The sequence below is a fragment of the Carcharodon carcharias genome, chromosome 9 (genome assembly GCF_017639515.1).
Source record: "Carcharodon carcharias isolate sCarCar2 chromosome 9, sCarCar2.pri, whole genome shotgun sequence".
Taxonomy (NCBI): domain Eukaryota; kingdom Metazoa; phylum Chordata; class Chondrichthyes; order Lamniformes; family Lamnidae; genus Carcharodon; species Carcharodon carcharias.
In genome coordinates, this window is record NC_054475.1 from 100,623,515 (window position 1) to 100,639,337 (window position 15,823).

Sequence of the window (15,823 nt, forward strand, 5' to 3'; positions counted from 1 at the left end):
AAATGTAGGGATCCCAAGAGAAAACATTTGCTTTTCTCATTACTGAAAATATTCGAAGACTTGGATTGTGCAGATAAACATCTGCTTTGGATTTTCCAAAATATAATGTGAGAGTTCAGATATGAGACCGATTTATGTGGCAGTGGAGAGCCAGGAAGTGCTTTCCTACTTTTTAAAAAAAGTTCACGATGAACTGTACTTGTTACTGAAGCGTGAGCTGCTCCGATCCAGACCATTTGCATGGCCATTGGCTTTCCACTTGACAACAGCCATTCTCTCGTCCATTGGTGTGCTCAGAGCTGGCCGCTGACACCAGCAACACAAGCAGGACTGAATGGTAAATAGGAAAACAAATTAGTAGGAAATTAACAGACACAATCTTCACATTCTAACCTAGGCAAAGACCAATTTAAAAAGATTTAATACTGTATTTTGGACTTAATTTTCTCTGTATTTTCCTGCTGTCATTACCCAAAAGGCAGGTGCCATGTCCTCAGCCATCTGCTATTCTCTTCAGAGAGACACCTTAAAATTATCTCTTAAGGGCTTAGGTGATTTTAGAAATTGTTCAATAGGGAATCAGTCCAATTTGTACTTGGTAACAACTTGTATTTAATGTATAAAATTCTTAAAAACATTTGACGGAGAGTAAGGCTATGAATTCAGCCATTGACGGGGAGACTGGGAAAGGTGACTTAGCTGAAAATTTACACTCTGAGAAGGTGTTCGCAGATGGAGAGCAGTGGGGGCATAGAGGAGTTTGGGAAAGAAGTTTGAAAGAGTAGGGCCAATTTGACAAGGCTCTGCCACTAGTGGTGCTATGAAGAGTGGGGAGGGTGCACTAAAGGCTAGAGTTGGAGCACTGCAGAATATGGGAGGGAATTATACAATTGCAAGGGGTTCCCAAGATATGGATTTGACAATAAGAATGAGCATTTTAAACAATATCTTGGATAAAAGGGAGCCAACGTAGGTCACTGTCTGAAGAGAGAGAGAAAGTGGTAAAGAATTATAGATGGTTGAGTTTTGAACAAGTTGGAATTTATGGAGGGTTGAAGATGAGGGTAGTTTGATAAGTGAATGACAGCAGCGGTTATGGGGTGAGCAGATTGAAATGAATTATTGATTGAGCAAGTGGCAGAATTGTTTTCCAGGATTGTGGTAAGGGAGGAAGATGTGGGTGTAAATGGAGCTGAGGAAGTGGACAGAAAATGGCCTTGAGATCTGGGAAACAGAGATCAGGAGATCGTGAGATCAGGGTGTGGCTATGGTTGAGGATGCATAAGTTATATGCAGAGCAAGAATAAACAAAGTTAAGAGGTAAGACAATGGAGGAGACCAGACCAGGGAAATTAAGGTAGAAGTTGAAATCACCAAGACTGAGGAGTTGTTTTGATGCAGAGGCAAAGGGAGGACATCTCATTGAGAGTCAGCCTGGAGCTTGGAAGGCTGTATATGACAAAAATTTTGAGTGGAAGATGCTGAGGTGCTTAATGGATAAATTGATGTCAGATGATTAGGAGAGACAAAAGTCTGACTTAGCAATAAGAGTGTGGTTTGGTGGGTGGTAGGGTGGGTAAAGGTGATGGAATGTATGAGCAGGCAGAGGATCCTTGATGTGAGAGAAGGAATTGCAATCTGAAATCCGTGTTTTTGACTTAAGCCAAAATGTCAAATTCATCCACGAAGGTCATCTTCATTCTCAAGGTCAAATATGAACCACTTTCATTGTGATATATGTCAGGTGTGCTGTACCACAGCAAAAAATAACTGTCCTGTTTTAAAAAAAAAGTTCCTGATTTCATTTGAGCTGCTGAACGGATTCTGAACACTTCCAGTGAAGGGAGGTTCTGTCACATGCATTCATGTATCTGGTTGCAGAGCTTTCAAGCTGGAATCTGCCATCCTTTTGAAGGATGGCATGTAATGAAAGAAATTGCATAGAAAAGAAAATAACATGAAATTTAAAAACTATTTGTACATTTTTTTTCAAAATTCAATTTACCTTGAAGCAGTTCTTGAATTTTTGACTGACAAAATACAACGCCACTGGGTTTATGCAGGAGTTGAGAGAAGCCATATTAATTCCAATATAATCCAGTACCAGAAGAAAACTGAACAGAAACAGCATAAAAATTAATTGTGTCATAAGTTAAAGTCCCCTTTTCTTGTTAACAATTGAACATCTTTTTATTTTCCTAGCACGTTGTAGTAGGTGGCTGTGGGCTTTCTCTGCATAGCTACCTGTTTTATTTATTTATTCACTAACTTTTCTAGTTAATTAAATTATAGTCAGATACTATTAACCTACTCTTTTTCAATCCAGGAAGTGAGTTCAATGAACTTTAAAAGGATTGAATGAAGACTCTTTGGCAGTTGTAAAAGTCTGAAATTAATTTATTATGGGATAATCCTTTTGCAAATCTTAATGGCTGCAAGTATACAACATATATTCCATCATTCCACCCCAATCCCAATCTTCCTATCTACTTAACATCTTTCATGGGGAAAAATTGAGTTGCTTTTGCTGCTCTTAGCATATTGATTTAAGAATTTGAATTATCTAATGTTTCTATTTTTCTACAAGAAAGTGGCCACAATAATTTCAAATGTTGTCTCACTAGAGCTTTATTGTCCATTGCTTCGCTGGACATGTGCTACATAAGTTCACCTGAAGAATTGAATGTTGAATTTGACTTGGAAACTGCTGCCATAAAGTTTGATGTACTTGCCTTAAAGAGGTGCATTGCCATGTTTCTATTGTACCTAAACTGTTTGAGACAACACAAGTGTCCTGATCTCTCAGACATGTAGATGGAGTAGACAAGACAGCTAACTGAGTACAGCAGATAATATGATTGCTACTGCCATTGTGTGGTGTATATTAAGCATTGTCTTCCTATTTTATTGGATGTGGAAAAACCTACTCTGTGCCTATGCCTAATATGCTGATATGTTAGACATTGAGTTTGTTCTTCCAATGTTTGTAAACATTAAACAAAATGTCAGTAATCTGCAGATGCAATAGACTGGTAAATTCCTGACCTTAGGTTCTGGTTAGGAGGAGATAAAAAATAGGGACTGAAACATAGACAAACAGGCAGTTAGGTCCAGCCAAGGCTGTGTGAAATTTTGAATGCAGGAGATGTAGTTGGGAGTTATTTTAAGTCTAGCATGATAATCCATTAATGTAGGGAAACGTGGCATTTTCATTTTGTGGTAATATATGTAAAGACATGTTACTGTTACACTGATTTAACTAAATGAGTTTGGCAGCATCAGGAAGGTGGTCACCGCAGATGCACTTTGGCATGGGCACCAATGGAGTTTGAGACTAATGGAGTCATGTAAATGGGGAGCTCTCACAAACATTACTGGGGTCAGTGCTGGAGGGCATTAGCAAGTGCAATTCCCTCTTAGCTGCCAGACTGTGGTCCATGGCCTCAAAATATTTGCTTCTGAAGCTCACAAGCACCCCTTCAGTCAAGCTTGAAAAATTTTCAATGTTCACAGATTTTTTTGTCCCATTTTATTTACCAGTTTAATATTCTCAGTTTTCTTTGCAGTAAACTAAAATGTAGGTATCCTATTGGGGCCAGTTAGCTGAGTTGGCTAGATGGCTAGAATGTGGTTCAGCATTATGCCAACAGCTGAGGTAAACTTGGGGCCTGCCCCGTGGTAAATTCACAGCATAAGCTGTGGTTTAGTGACCCTGCTATACCTGAACAAAGGAATCAGAATGAAGAACCAAGATCTATAGTGCAGGACACCACAAAATCAAAAAATAGAAGCAAAGGCATAAAATATACCAGAAAATTACCTGAGCAGTTCACATCTGTTGGGGTCTTGCTCATCATAAATAGTCTTCTTCAGGATTCTACTTAAATGCAGTGGGAGCCAACACATAGCAAAGATAACCACCAGACAGAAGACTGTTTTAGCCACTTCACGTCGCTGAGAAAAATTATGAAACTGTGTGAACGTTTCTCCTGAATATTAGGTCTATTGCTCTAATAGAATAGCTAAGATCATCTTAGTAAGATTGTGCTGGTATTTGAACAAAGAGTCATTAGATTAATATAGGTTATAAACTGTTTCTTTATATGGAAAGGAAAACACATTAATGTTATAGTCCCAGTTACTCTACAAGCTATCATGGCCAGTCCCAAGTGCATCTTAAGCTTATGAGTGGAGGAGTTTTTATTGCATTGATTTAATCTTTTTACTTAATTGCACAGTTGGACTTGTTTCGACAACGTTCTTGGTTTAATAGCTGCTGAGGATGGTTCTGGGATAGTACAGATAATTGCCTCCTCCCTTCCATTAGATTCATCATCTTGTCTGTTGTCTGTGTTGTGCCTGATGAAACTTGGTTTATTACTTTGAAGTGTGGCCAAAGGAAGCTGAAGTATAGAGCAATGGATCATGGTATAAATTACATCATGTTAAAGTTAACAAAAGTTTGTGGATTCCACATTTGGTAAGACTTTAAGACTATATTTTCAGAGTGCCAGCTTACTTTCCTGTAATCTGGGTCATTTGTAGATGTATTTTGATGCATCTAAATGTTGCAGATGCCTTACCTGTTTTATATGATCATTAAGAGCGATTTGCATCCCATTCCTCCTGCTCAGCATCTCGCAAGTCATAAGAGTGTAGAATATACCAGTGCAAGCCAGAGGCAGGCAGAAGTAAAAGCCAAACAGCCACCAATCCTTCACATTCTTGTAGAACTGTACAAAAACAGTCCCCAAAGTATGAGCTTATAATCAACAAACAGCAGCTACCTAAACTCTACAAGGTAGCACAGACTACACAGAAGAAAAAAGAAAATTGAAATATAATTTTAAAAGAAATCCTAATGCAGTCTATGGAAGTTTTTATTGGACATGAGTAAGGAACAGCCAGGTCCTTTACAGACGGACAAATCTATGTATGATAGTAAATACCATGAGCTCCATCTTCAATGAGGAATGTCAGGATCTCGTCCTCAGAGGTTATTTTACTCAGCTTATATGCTGGTTTAATAAAAGGCTTAATAAAAGATTAAATACTATATAAGGTAAGAGGTTAGGTGATCCTAACCAGGGAAGAAAGAAATATTTTTTTTATTATTCATTTATGGGCGTCGCTGGCTGGGCCAACATTTATCACCCATCCCTAAATGCCCCTGCGAAGGTGATGGTAAGCTGCCTTTTTGAACCGCTGCAGTCCATGTGGCGTAGATACACCCATAGTGCTATTAAGGAGGGAGTTCCAGGATTTTGACCCAGCAACAGTGAAGGATCGGCGATATATTTCCAAGTCAGGATGTTGCGTGGCTTGGAAGGGACCTTCAATGTGATGGTGTTCTCGTGTATCTGCTGCCCTTGTCTTTCTAGATGGTAGTGGTCATAGGCTTGGAAAGTGCAGTGTTTCTTGTAGATGGTACACACTGCTGCCACTGTATGTTGGTGGTGGAGGGAGTGAGCGTTTGTGGATGGGGTGCCGATTGGCAGGCTGTTTTGTTCTGGACGGTGTCAAGCTTCTTGAGTATTGTTGGAGCTACACTCATCCAGGCAAGTGGAGAGTATTCCATCACTCTCCTGACTTATGCTTTGTAGATGGTGGACAGGCTTTGGGGAGTCAGGAGGTGAGTTACTCGCCACAGGATTCATAACCTCTGACCTGTTCTTGTAGCCACAGTATTTATATGGCTAGTCCAGTTCAGTTTCTGGTCAATGGTAAACCCCCAACTTGTTGTAAGTGGGGCATTCAGCGATGGTAATGCCATTGAATGTGAAGAGGTGATGGCTGGATTCTCTCTTGTTGGAGATGGTCATTGCCCGGCACTTGTGCGGCACAAATGTTACTTGCCTCTTGTCAGTCCAAGCCTGGATATTGCCCAGGTCTTGCTGCATTTGGACATGGACTGCTTTAGTGTCTGAGGAGTTGTGAATGGTGCTGAACATTGTGCAATCAGCAGCAAACATCCCCACTTCTGACCTTATGATGGAAGGGAGGTCATTGATGAAGCAGCTGAAGGTGGTTGGGCCAAGGATGCTATCCTGTGGAACTCCTGCAGTGATGTCCTGGAGCTGAGATGATTGACCTCCAACAACTCCAACCATCTTCCTTTGCGCTAGATATGATTCCAACCAGCGGAGAATTTTCCCCCTGATTCCCATTGACTCCAGTTTTGCCAGAGCTCCTTGATGCCACAGTTGGTCAAATGCTGCTTTGATATCAAGGGCTGTCACTCTCACCTCACCTCTGGAGCTCAACTCTTTTGTTTATGTTTGAACCAAGGCTGAAACAAGGTCAAGAGCTGAGTGACCTCGGCAGAACCCAAACTGAGCGTCTCAGCAGTTTACTGATGATGGAGAGTAGACTGATGGACCAGTAATTGGCCGGGTTAGATTTGTCCAGCCTTTGTATATAGGACACACCTGGGCAATGTTCCACATTGCCAGATAGATTCCAGTGTTGTAGTTGTACTGGAACAGCTCGGCTAGGGATGCAGCAAGTTCTGGAGCACAAGTCTTCAGTACTATTTTTGGAATGTTGTCAGGGCCCATAGCCTTTGCACTATCCAGTGCCTTCAGCTGTTTCTTGAAATCATGTGGAGCAAATCGAATTAGCCGAAGACTGGTATCTGTGATGGATTGGAACTGCATCTGTGCACTTCCTCCCACACACTCTAAGTCAGGCTTATATTTTAATTACTTCTTCATTTCCTGTTTGAAGGAAGATTCAATATATTCTTGTGTCCGGATTGGAGTTGGGCTTGGACATGCAACAAGTATTCAGATTAGAGCTGTGTTTAGAGTGCCTTAATTTGCAATAAAACTATATGTCAAATTGGAAACGAAAACAGAAAATGCTGGAAAAACTCAGCAGGTCTGGCAGCATCTGTGGAGAGAGAAACATAGTTAATGTTTCGAGTCTGTATGATTCTTCTTAGGAACTAAAGAGAAGTAGAAATGTGATGGAATGTGGGTCAGCACTCTGTAAAAGAACAACATAGAAACAAATGACAGATGGTCCTGTGGGGAGAGGGGGGAGGTAGTTGGGGAAAAAGGGTTTAAAAAATGAATGAAAATAAATAAGTAAAATAAAAATAAATTTGAAAAAAGGATTAAGAAAGGGGTAAAGATAGAGTAGAGAGTTCATGTTCTGAAGTTGTTGAAGTGAATGTTAAGTCCGGAAGGCTGTAAGGTGCCTAATTAGATGCTGAGGTGCTGTTCTTCCAGTTTGTGTTGAGCTTCACTGGAACATTGCAACAGGCCAAGGACAGACATGTGGACATGAGAGCAGGGTGGTGTGTTGCAAGTGACAGGAAGGTCTGGGTCATGCTTGCGGACTGAGCGAAGGTGTTCTGCAAAGCAGTCACCCAGTCTGCGTTTGGTCTCCACAATGTAGTGGAGACTGCATTAGGAGCAGCGAATGCAATAGACCAAATTGAAGGAAGTGCAAGTGAAGCACTGCTTCACCTGAAAGGAGTGTTTGGGCCCTTGGACTGTGAGGAGGAAGGAAGTAAAGGGGCAGGTGTTGCGCCTTCTGCGATTGCGTGGGAAGGGGATGAGGCATTGGGGGTGATGGAGGAGTGGACTAGGGTATCACAGAGGGAGCGGTCCTTATGGATTGCTGTCAGGGGGGTGAGGGGAAGATGTGTTTGGTGGTGGCATCATGCTGGAGTTGGTGTAAATGGCGGAGGATGATCCTTTGAATGCGGAGGCTGGTGGGGTGAAAAGTGAGGGCAAGGGGGACCCTATCATGGTTCTAGGAGGGAGGGGAAGGGGTGAGGGCAGATGCGCGGGAGCTGGTTCGGCCAGTGTTGAGGGTGCTGTCAACCACAGGGGGGAAACCTTGATGAAGGAAGACATGTCAGAAGTGCTGTTTTGGAACGTGATATCATCAGAACAGATGCGACAGAGGCAAAGGAACTGAGAGAATGGGATGGAGTCCTTACAGGAAGCAGGGTGTGAGGAGCTGTAGTCGAGGTAGCTGTGGGCTTGTAATACTGGTGGGCAGTCTATCACCAGAAATGGAGACAGAGAGGTCAATGAAGTGGAGGGAAGTGTTGGAGATGGACCATGTGAAGGTGATGGAGGGGTGGAAATTGGAAGCAAGATAGATAACTTTTTCCAGGCCTAGGCGAAAGCATGAAGCGGCACCACTACAATCATCGGTGCACTGAGAAAAGAGTTATGGGAGGGGGCCAGAGTTGGACCGGAACAAGGAATGTTCCATGTACCCCACAAAAAGACAGGCATAACTGGGGCCCATGCCAAATTGGAGTTGCGTTTAAAAGAAAGGCTTGCAAATATACAGTGCATTTTATGACCACAGGATGTCAATAAAGTACTTTATAGTCATTGTTGTGGGAAAGGTGGCAGCCATTTTGCAAAAAGAACAAGGTCCCACAATTTCTAACCTTGTCCATAATTGACAGGTGAGAGGCAGTCTTATGATATGCCAATGAGGCTCTGATGTTATGACCTGTAGGGCCTCCATGTTCCTAGCCTTGCCAGGTTCTTCAGTCAATTTCAACTTTCCAAGCTGCTGGTTAATACTGGGGCACTTGTCAGAGTTGGGTTAGAGCTGTGTTACAGTTATTTCTTTTTCAGGACCTGTGTTCAGAATTTCTCCCTTCCCTCCCCTATCACACATTCAGATCAAGTTGCATAATGCAAGTAACTGAACAAAGTAGTCTAAATATTCACATTCATTACAAATTGAATTGCCATTCCCAAATTTTTAATTATCTTGTCATTCTTCTCCCATGTTGTTTAAAAGTTAATATAAAGGTTTGGAAGTTTTACATTGACACATACCTCCATGAATACTGATGGCTTGGTTAGGTGGAGCAGACACACTTTCAGTTCTTCTCCCCGATATTTAATTGAGAACATATCAAACCCTATAGCTTCTGGAATTGCTAAAACAATCGAGATTACCCAAATGGCTGTTACTTCCACTGCTTTCCTCAAGGGAATCCCAATCCCCTGGACTCGGCTCCAAGAGGCTACTGCTCGGTACCTGCAAATAAATCTTCTCGTTAAAACATTTTCATTTTTAGGAAATATATTCACAAAGACAGTTATGATGCCCCCTCATGATCGTCTCAGTACAAGATAATGCTTCTGATAATTAGTGCCAACATAGTGGAATTCATTAACGGGATTTGAAAAACATACTAGTTGCTTTCCCATGGTGCTGCCATGGACAAAATAAATTGTGTCTTCATGTAACTGTGAGGCTGATTTTCTAATGTAGCATTTGGGGTGCGATCCCATCTGGCAACAAACAAAAGCTGGGTAGACATCCATTTACACTCCACTGGACTCCCAATTCTGTAAGAGGAAAACCTTTGCTAGCCTTTCAGACACTATGTCTAGTGATCTTGTGCATGAGAATTTACCTGCAATGATGTCCCTGTGCTGTTTGAAGGCTCATCTCTTGATACGCTGAATATATGTGGAGAACAGGTGCTTCTATTTTCAAGGAGAAGAGTCCTAGCCAGCTCATTCTTTCCTGATCATTGCATCCTGACATTTTTGATAACATCCTTGTAATAATCTTTTCTGCACTTACGCCAGTGCTTGAATTTCCTATTGTATGCTGGAGTCCAGAACCCTGCGTGGCATCATGTGTGTAATCTCACCAAGCTTCTGTATGAATTTAACATTACCTTCCTGCTTCTGGGTCATGAAGTGTCTGTCAATGATGCCAGCAACTCTGTGTCTGTATTAGCTGGCTGCTTCTCTCTGCTACATGGCTGTCCTACAGTTCTCTGAGGTGGCTGACAGGGTGAGCAAGTCCTCACCCGACTCTCTTCCTATCATCCCCCAGGAATGCGTCTCTTGGATGATCAGGAACCTGCATAGGAGAATGACTTTGGCTAACAACAACAACAACTTGTATTTATATAGCACCTATAATGTAATAAACCTTCCCAAGGTGCTTCACAGGGACATTATAAAGCAAAATTTGACACTGAGTCATAAACTTTGATATTAGGGCAGATCGCGAAAAGCTTGGTCAAAGAGGTAGGTTTTAATAAGGCCCATGTTAAAGGAAGATGAGAGGTAATGGGGAAGAGAGGTTTAGGAAGAAAATTCCAGAGCTTAGCAGCTGATGGCCTGGCAACTAATGGTAGAGCAATTAAAATCAGGGATCCTCAAGAGGTTAGAATTAGAGGAGCACAGATACCTTGGAGGATGTGGGTTGGCGGAAATTTCAGAGATGGGGAAGGCCAAGACCATGGAGGAATTTGAAAACAATTATAAAAATATTGAAATCGAGACATTTCTTGACCAGGTCCCAATGTAGGTCAGCTGGCACAGGGGTAATAGATGAATGAGACTTAGTGTGAGTAAGGACACAGGCAGCAGAGTTATGGATCTTAGGCTTATGGAGGTTAGAATGTGGGAAGCCAGCCAGGAGGGCGTTACAATAGTCAAGTCTAGAGGTAGCAAAGGCATGGATGAGGGATTTCAGCAGCTGATGATCTGAAGTGGGGTCAGAGTTGGGCAATGTTACAGAGATGGAAATAGGCGGTGTTAGAGATGTCACAGGTATGTGGTTGTTAGCTCACCTTGAGGCCAAATATGACACCAAGTTTGCTAAATCTGGTTCAGCCTCGGACAGTTGCCAGAAAGAGGGATGGAGTCAGTAGCTAGGGAACAGAGTTTGGAGTTGGAACTAAAGACATGGGGAGAATTTTCTTCCCGTCCAGGGGGTTGGATGGGAGCGGGCACGGACAGGCGCGCAGCTGATCGCCACCTGTGATCAGCTGTGTGCCACCATTTTACATGGGTGGGCCTACTGAGGCACGCCCAGCATGACACACACCCGGAAGTGCTGTGTGCTCCCTGTGCAGCCGGGAGGAGGAGGCTGATTCGGGGCCTGCGCTCTTTTGTACATGCGCGCGAAAGAGCACAGAAATCTCCCTGAGGCAAAGAGCTGCTTCAGGGAGATTAGTTTGATCTTTAAAAATTTTTATAAAGACAGAAAAAATTTTTTAACACATGTCCCCTCATGTGACAGTGTCACATGAGCTGGGACATGTCAAAGAATTTTATTGAAAAATTTTATTAAACTTTAAAAACCTTCATGGAACCTCATCCCGTTCATGGATGAGGTTTCATGATAAAAGCGAAGGCCGCCTGGGCTCTTTGCCTGCCCGCCAACCTTAAGGTTGGACGGGCAGCTCAGTTAAGTATTTTAATTGATATTTAAATGGCCTTAATAGGTCTTTGACAGTTTGGCAGGAACGCAGCCGACTCCAGTGCGCGCCCCCCCGAACTGAATAGCTGAATGACGCGCAGTGACGTCAGGACGCACGCCCGATGTCACTGCACGTAATTTTATGCGTCGGCGAGTGGGGCACGCCCCCACTTGCTGACCCTAAGATTCTGCCCCATGGCTTTGTTCTTGCCAATATATAATTAGAGAAAACATATGCTCATCCAATACTGGATGTCAGACAAGCAGTCTGATTAGTGATCAACAATACCACAAAAAAAACATGAGGCCTGCCATCAAGGTGACCTCACACCAATCCCTGTGTGTATAGACCAGAAGTTAGAGCCTCCTGTAAATGGGAGCCCAAGTTTTCAATAGTGCTTAGGACTTGTGTTCACAGGATGCACGGGAGTCACCATACATTTCATTATACTTTGCATATTTTCTGGCACACTTTGCCAATGTTGGTGCAGTTCTTTTACATGTTCCCTGCCATTCTTTCAGGCAACTCTGAAGATTCCTCTGATTGAATCAAGAAATGGCCAACCACATTGTATAGAGCAAAACACTTGAGCCCTGATAGCAAGTTAGCTGTGGTGCTCCAGAACTCGCTGTGCTTGTAACCAAGCTGTTCCAGTACAGCTACTACAATATCATCTGCCTAACAAGGTGGAAAATTGCCCTGGTTACGTCCTGGTCACAAAAAGTAAGACAAATTCAACACGGCCAATTACGGTCCTTTTAGTCTACTCTCAGTCATCAACAAAATGATGGAAGGTGTTGTTGATGGTGCTACCAAGTGGCACTTACTTAGCAATAACTGCTTACAGATGCTTAGTGTGTGTTCTGCCACAACCATTCAACCCCAGATCTCATTACTGCCTTGGTCCAAACATGGAAAAAATGACTGAATTCCAAAAGCAAGGCAAAAGTGTTGGCCCTTGACATCAAAGCGACATTTGACCAGGTGTGATCTCAAGGAGCCCTAGTAAACTTGAAGTCAATGGAAACAAGGGAAAACTCTCCATAGGCTGGAATTATATACAGCACAAAGGAAATTAGATATGGTTTTTGGAGTCCATACATCTTGGCACCAAGGCCAACCCTGCAAGAGTACCTCAGGCTGGTGTCCTCAGTCCAAAAATCTTCTGCTTCATCAATGGCCTTCCCTCCATCATAAGGTCAGAATTTGGGATGTTTGCTGATGAATGCATAATGTTCAGTTCCACTTTTAACTCCTCAGATAATGAAGTATAGTCCATGAATGTATGGAGTATGACCCTGACAACATTCAGGCTTGGGTTGGTAAGTGACAAGTATCAATTATATCACAGACCAATTGTACCAATGACCATCTCCAATCACCTCTTCTTGATATTCAACCACTTTTAGCATTGCAAAATCCCTCAGCATAACACCCTGGGAGTTAACACTGATCATAAACTTACCTGAACCTGCCACATAAATGGCTACAGGTGCAGAAGTTCAGTTTTTGTGGTGAGTCACTCACCTCCTGACTCCCCAAAGCCTGTCCACTACCTACAAGGCACAAGTTAGGAGTGTGATGGAATATTCTACACTTGCCTGGATGAGTACAGCTCCAACAACATTTAAGAAGCTTGATACCATCCAGGATAAAACAGCCCATCTGTCATGAAGCTATTAATGTATATATTATTTTTGAAAATATTTTTCTTTTAAATAGAGGTCTGTAGGTGTATTTTAATTAGATTAAAGTCAGCTATTCTGGGTGCTTTGATATGTAAACAGAGAGGTAGAGTGTGTTTGCATTTTTTGAATAGAGCATTCAAGAAGTGGGGTGAAAATTTGACACCTTTCTTGCAGCTACCAAGCAATTTGTTTATATTACTAATGAAATTGGTACAATGAATGGTGTTTCATTGTTAAAAGATAAAGTTCAAAGACACTGGTGAGACAATGTGAATTTGATTTAATCAGTGGTGGTAGGTATAACTTCAGTAGCTTTCAGGTGTGCAGAGCAGAGGCAGCTATAAGCCTCCAGCTGGCTCCAGAGTGAAAAGAACCTCATTTTGAATGTGTAAGGTGAAAATGCTTTGCCTGGTGTCTAGTTAAGTCTATGGGTTACAGTTGCCTTAATGGAGATTAGTTTGGGGATTTGTTAAAAGTTATGACAGTAGTAATTTGTAGACATGTGTATTTTAACCTGTGTAAATTAATAAAATGTTTCAATTAGTTTAATGTATATCCTCGAGAACAGGTGGTCTGATTCCTGAATTTAGAGTTACATCTCAAACATAACACTTAAAATTATAGGTTATGACAGTGTTTTAGAGTTTCCTTCTGGGAATTTTAAATAACTCAGCTTTACCAACTGCATCATCCCCCATTGGCACACAGTGACAGCAGTGTGTACCAGCTACAAGTTGCACTGTACCAACTTGCCAAGGCTTCCTTGATACCACCTCCCAAGCCTGCAACCTCTACCTTCAATACAAATGAGGGCAGCAGGGTCATGGGTCTGAATTTTCTCTCCAGGGTTGGGAGCACAGAATCAGAAATTTCCTGACTCTGCAGGTGCGACTTGGGAGAAATTGCCCTTTGGTTCCAGGGGGGTGATAACTGGAGTCAAGCTCACTGCCCCAGGAAAGAGTTCAAAGGTGGGCTGTGCGAAAGGCCACTTCGGTGATTTGTGACTTTGTCCTAGCTTCAAAAAAGTAATAAAACAAAAACCATTCGTTCAGCCCTTACCCCTCCCCACACAGCCCCCATGTCCAATACATGCTAACACATGCCATTCATGCCAGCTACACACCCCCATATCCCCTCATACCATCCATGCAAACCTATGCTTCTCCACCAATCCTCCAAAGGCCCCTCATACCCTCCATGCCAATATATGGCCCTCTGCCCACCCCACATAGCTGCTCATACTTCTATGCCAATAGGTGCCCCACCAACCACCTCGCATGGCTCCTCATGCCTCTATGCCATCTTATGGCCTTCTACCTTCTTATGGGGATGTTCGCTGATGATTGCACAACGTTCAGCACCAGTCATGACTCTGCAGATACTGAAGCAGTACATATCCAAATGAAGCAAGACCTGGTCAATATCCAGACTTGGGCTGACAAGTGGTAAGTATTTGTGCCACACAAGTACCAGGCAATGATCATCTCCAACAAGAGAGAATCCAACCATTGCTCCTTGATGTTCAATGGCATTACTATCACTGAATCTCCCACTATCAAATCATGGGGGTTACCATTGACCAGAAACTGAACTGGACTAGTCATATAAATACTGTGGCTACAAGAGCAGGTCAGAGGCTAGGAATCGTGTGATGAGTAACTCATCTCCTGACTCCCCAAAGCCTGTCCATCATCTACAAGGCACAAGTCAGGACTGTAATGAAATATTCCCCACTTGCCTGGGTGAGTGCAGCTCCCACAACACTGAAGAAGCTGGACACCATTCAGGACAAAGCAGCCCGCTTGACTGGCACCACATCCCCAAACACTCACTCCTTCCACCATCGACGCACGGTAGCAGCAGTGTGTACCATCTACAAGATGCACTGCAGGAATCCACCAAGGCTCTTTAGACAGCACCTTCCAAACCCACGACTACTGCCATCTAGAAGGACAAGGGCAGCAGATAGATGGGAACACCACCACCTGGAAATTCTCCTCCAGATCACTGTTGCTGAGTCAAAATTCTGGAATTCCCTTCCTAACAGCACTGTGGGTATACCTACACCACATAGACTGCAGCGGTTCAAGAAGGCAGCTCACCGCCACCTTCTCAAGAGCAAGTGGAGATGGGCAATAAATGCTGGCCCAGCCAGTGAAGCCCACATCTTGTGAATGAATTAAAAAAAACACCCCATGGCCCTTTATCACCCCATGCGAACTTAGTGCCAGCTCATGCCAACCTATGTCCCCCACCCATCATCCTTTGCTCTTACATCCTCCATGTCAATTCACCCAGTACCCAGAAGTGCAGCTGCCTTGATGAACCACAGATGTGCAAACTACAACCCACCCCAATTCAACCTTCCTGCCCCAGCGTTTGGGGACGGGACTTCCAGATTTGGGCCTCTGGCGCCATTTTGGATAAGCCAGACACCTTCTCCTTCATGGTGAAAATTCAGGCCTATATTCCTGTTCCTTCATTGCCGCTGTGTCAAAATCACTTCACTATATGAACTGCAGAAGTTCAGGGAGGTGCCTCACCACCACCTTCTTAAGGGCAATGAGGTTTCCAAATGTGGAGTCTTACAGTAAAAGATTTATTCGAGAGAAACATGCTTACAGACAACATTCATGATGTTGTGAAGTCTGCGAGAAACCTCATGTTATGATTGCTGAGCTCAATAAGAGGGTGATCAGCCCCAAGTCTTCCTAACTTTGAGTTACAAGATTTCACTTTTATCCCTCAGCTGCACTTTCACCTCACTTTGCAACAATTATTCTAGGATTAGGCTAATTTACATTAGTTCATCTGATTCCAAAGACTCACCATCTGGTATAAGAGAGTGAAAGTTCTAATTGGGCCTCAGGGCATAACATAAGCCATCTATCTCCTCACATGTACATATGCCGAAAGTGCAACA

The 15,823-nt window shown here is 42.9% G+C and overlaps 1 protein-coding gene across 1 annotated transcript in view; it reads right to left on the reverse strand.

Moving 5' to 3' along the window:
- The window catches only part of LOC121282171 (endothelin receptor type B-like), a 48,979-nt gene continuing 33,156 nt past the window's right edge, over window positions 1-15,823 (reverse strand). The window contains exons 4-8 of the mRNA XM_041195715.1: window positions 8,817-9,021; window positions 4,584-4,733; window positions 3,821-3,954; window positions 2,006-2,114; window positions 1-330 (exon numbers count right to left, since the gene is read on the reverse strand). Coding sequence (XP_041051649.1) covers window positions 184-330; window positions 2,006-2,114; window positions 3,821-3,954; window positions 4,584-4,733; window positions 8,817-9,021 — 745 coding nt within the window. The 3' untranslated portion in view covers window positions 1-183. The remainder of the gene's footprint in view (window positions 331-2,005; window positions 2,115-3,820; window positions 3,955-4,583; window positions 4,734-8,816; window positions 9,022-15,823) is intronic.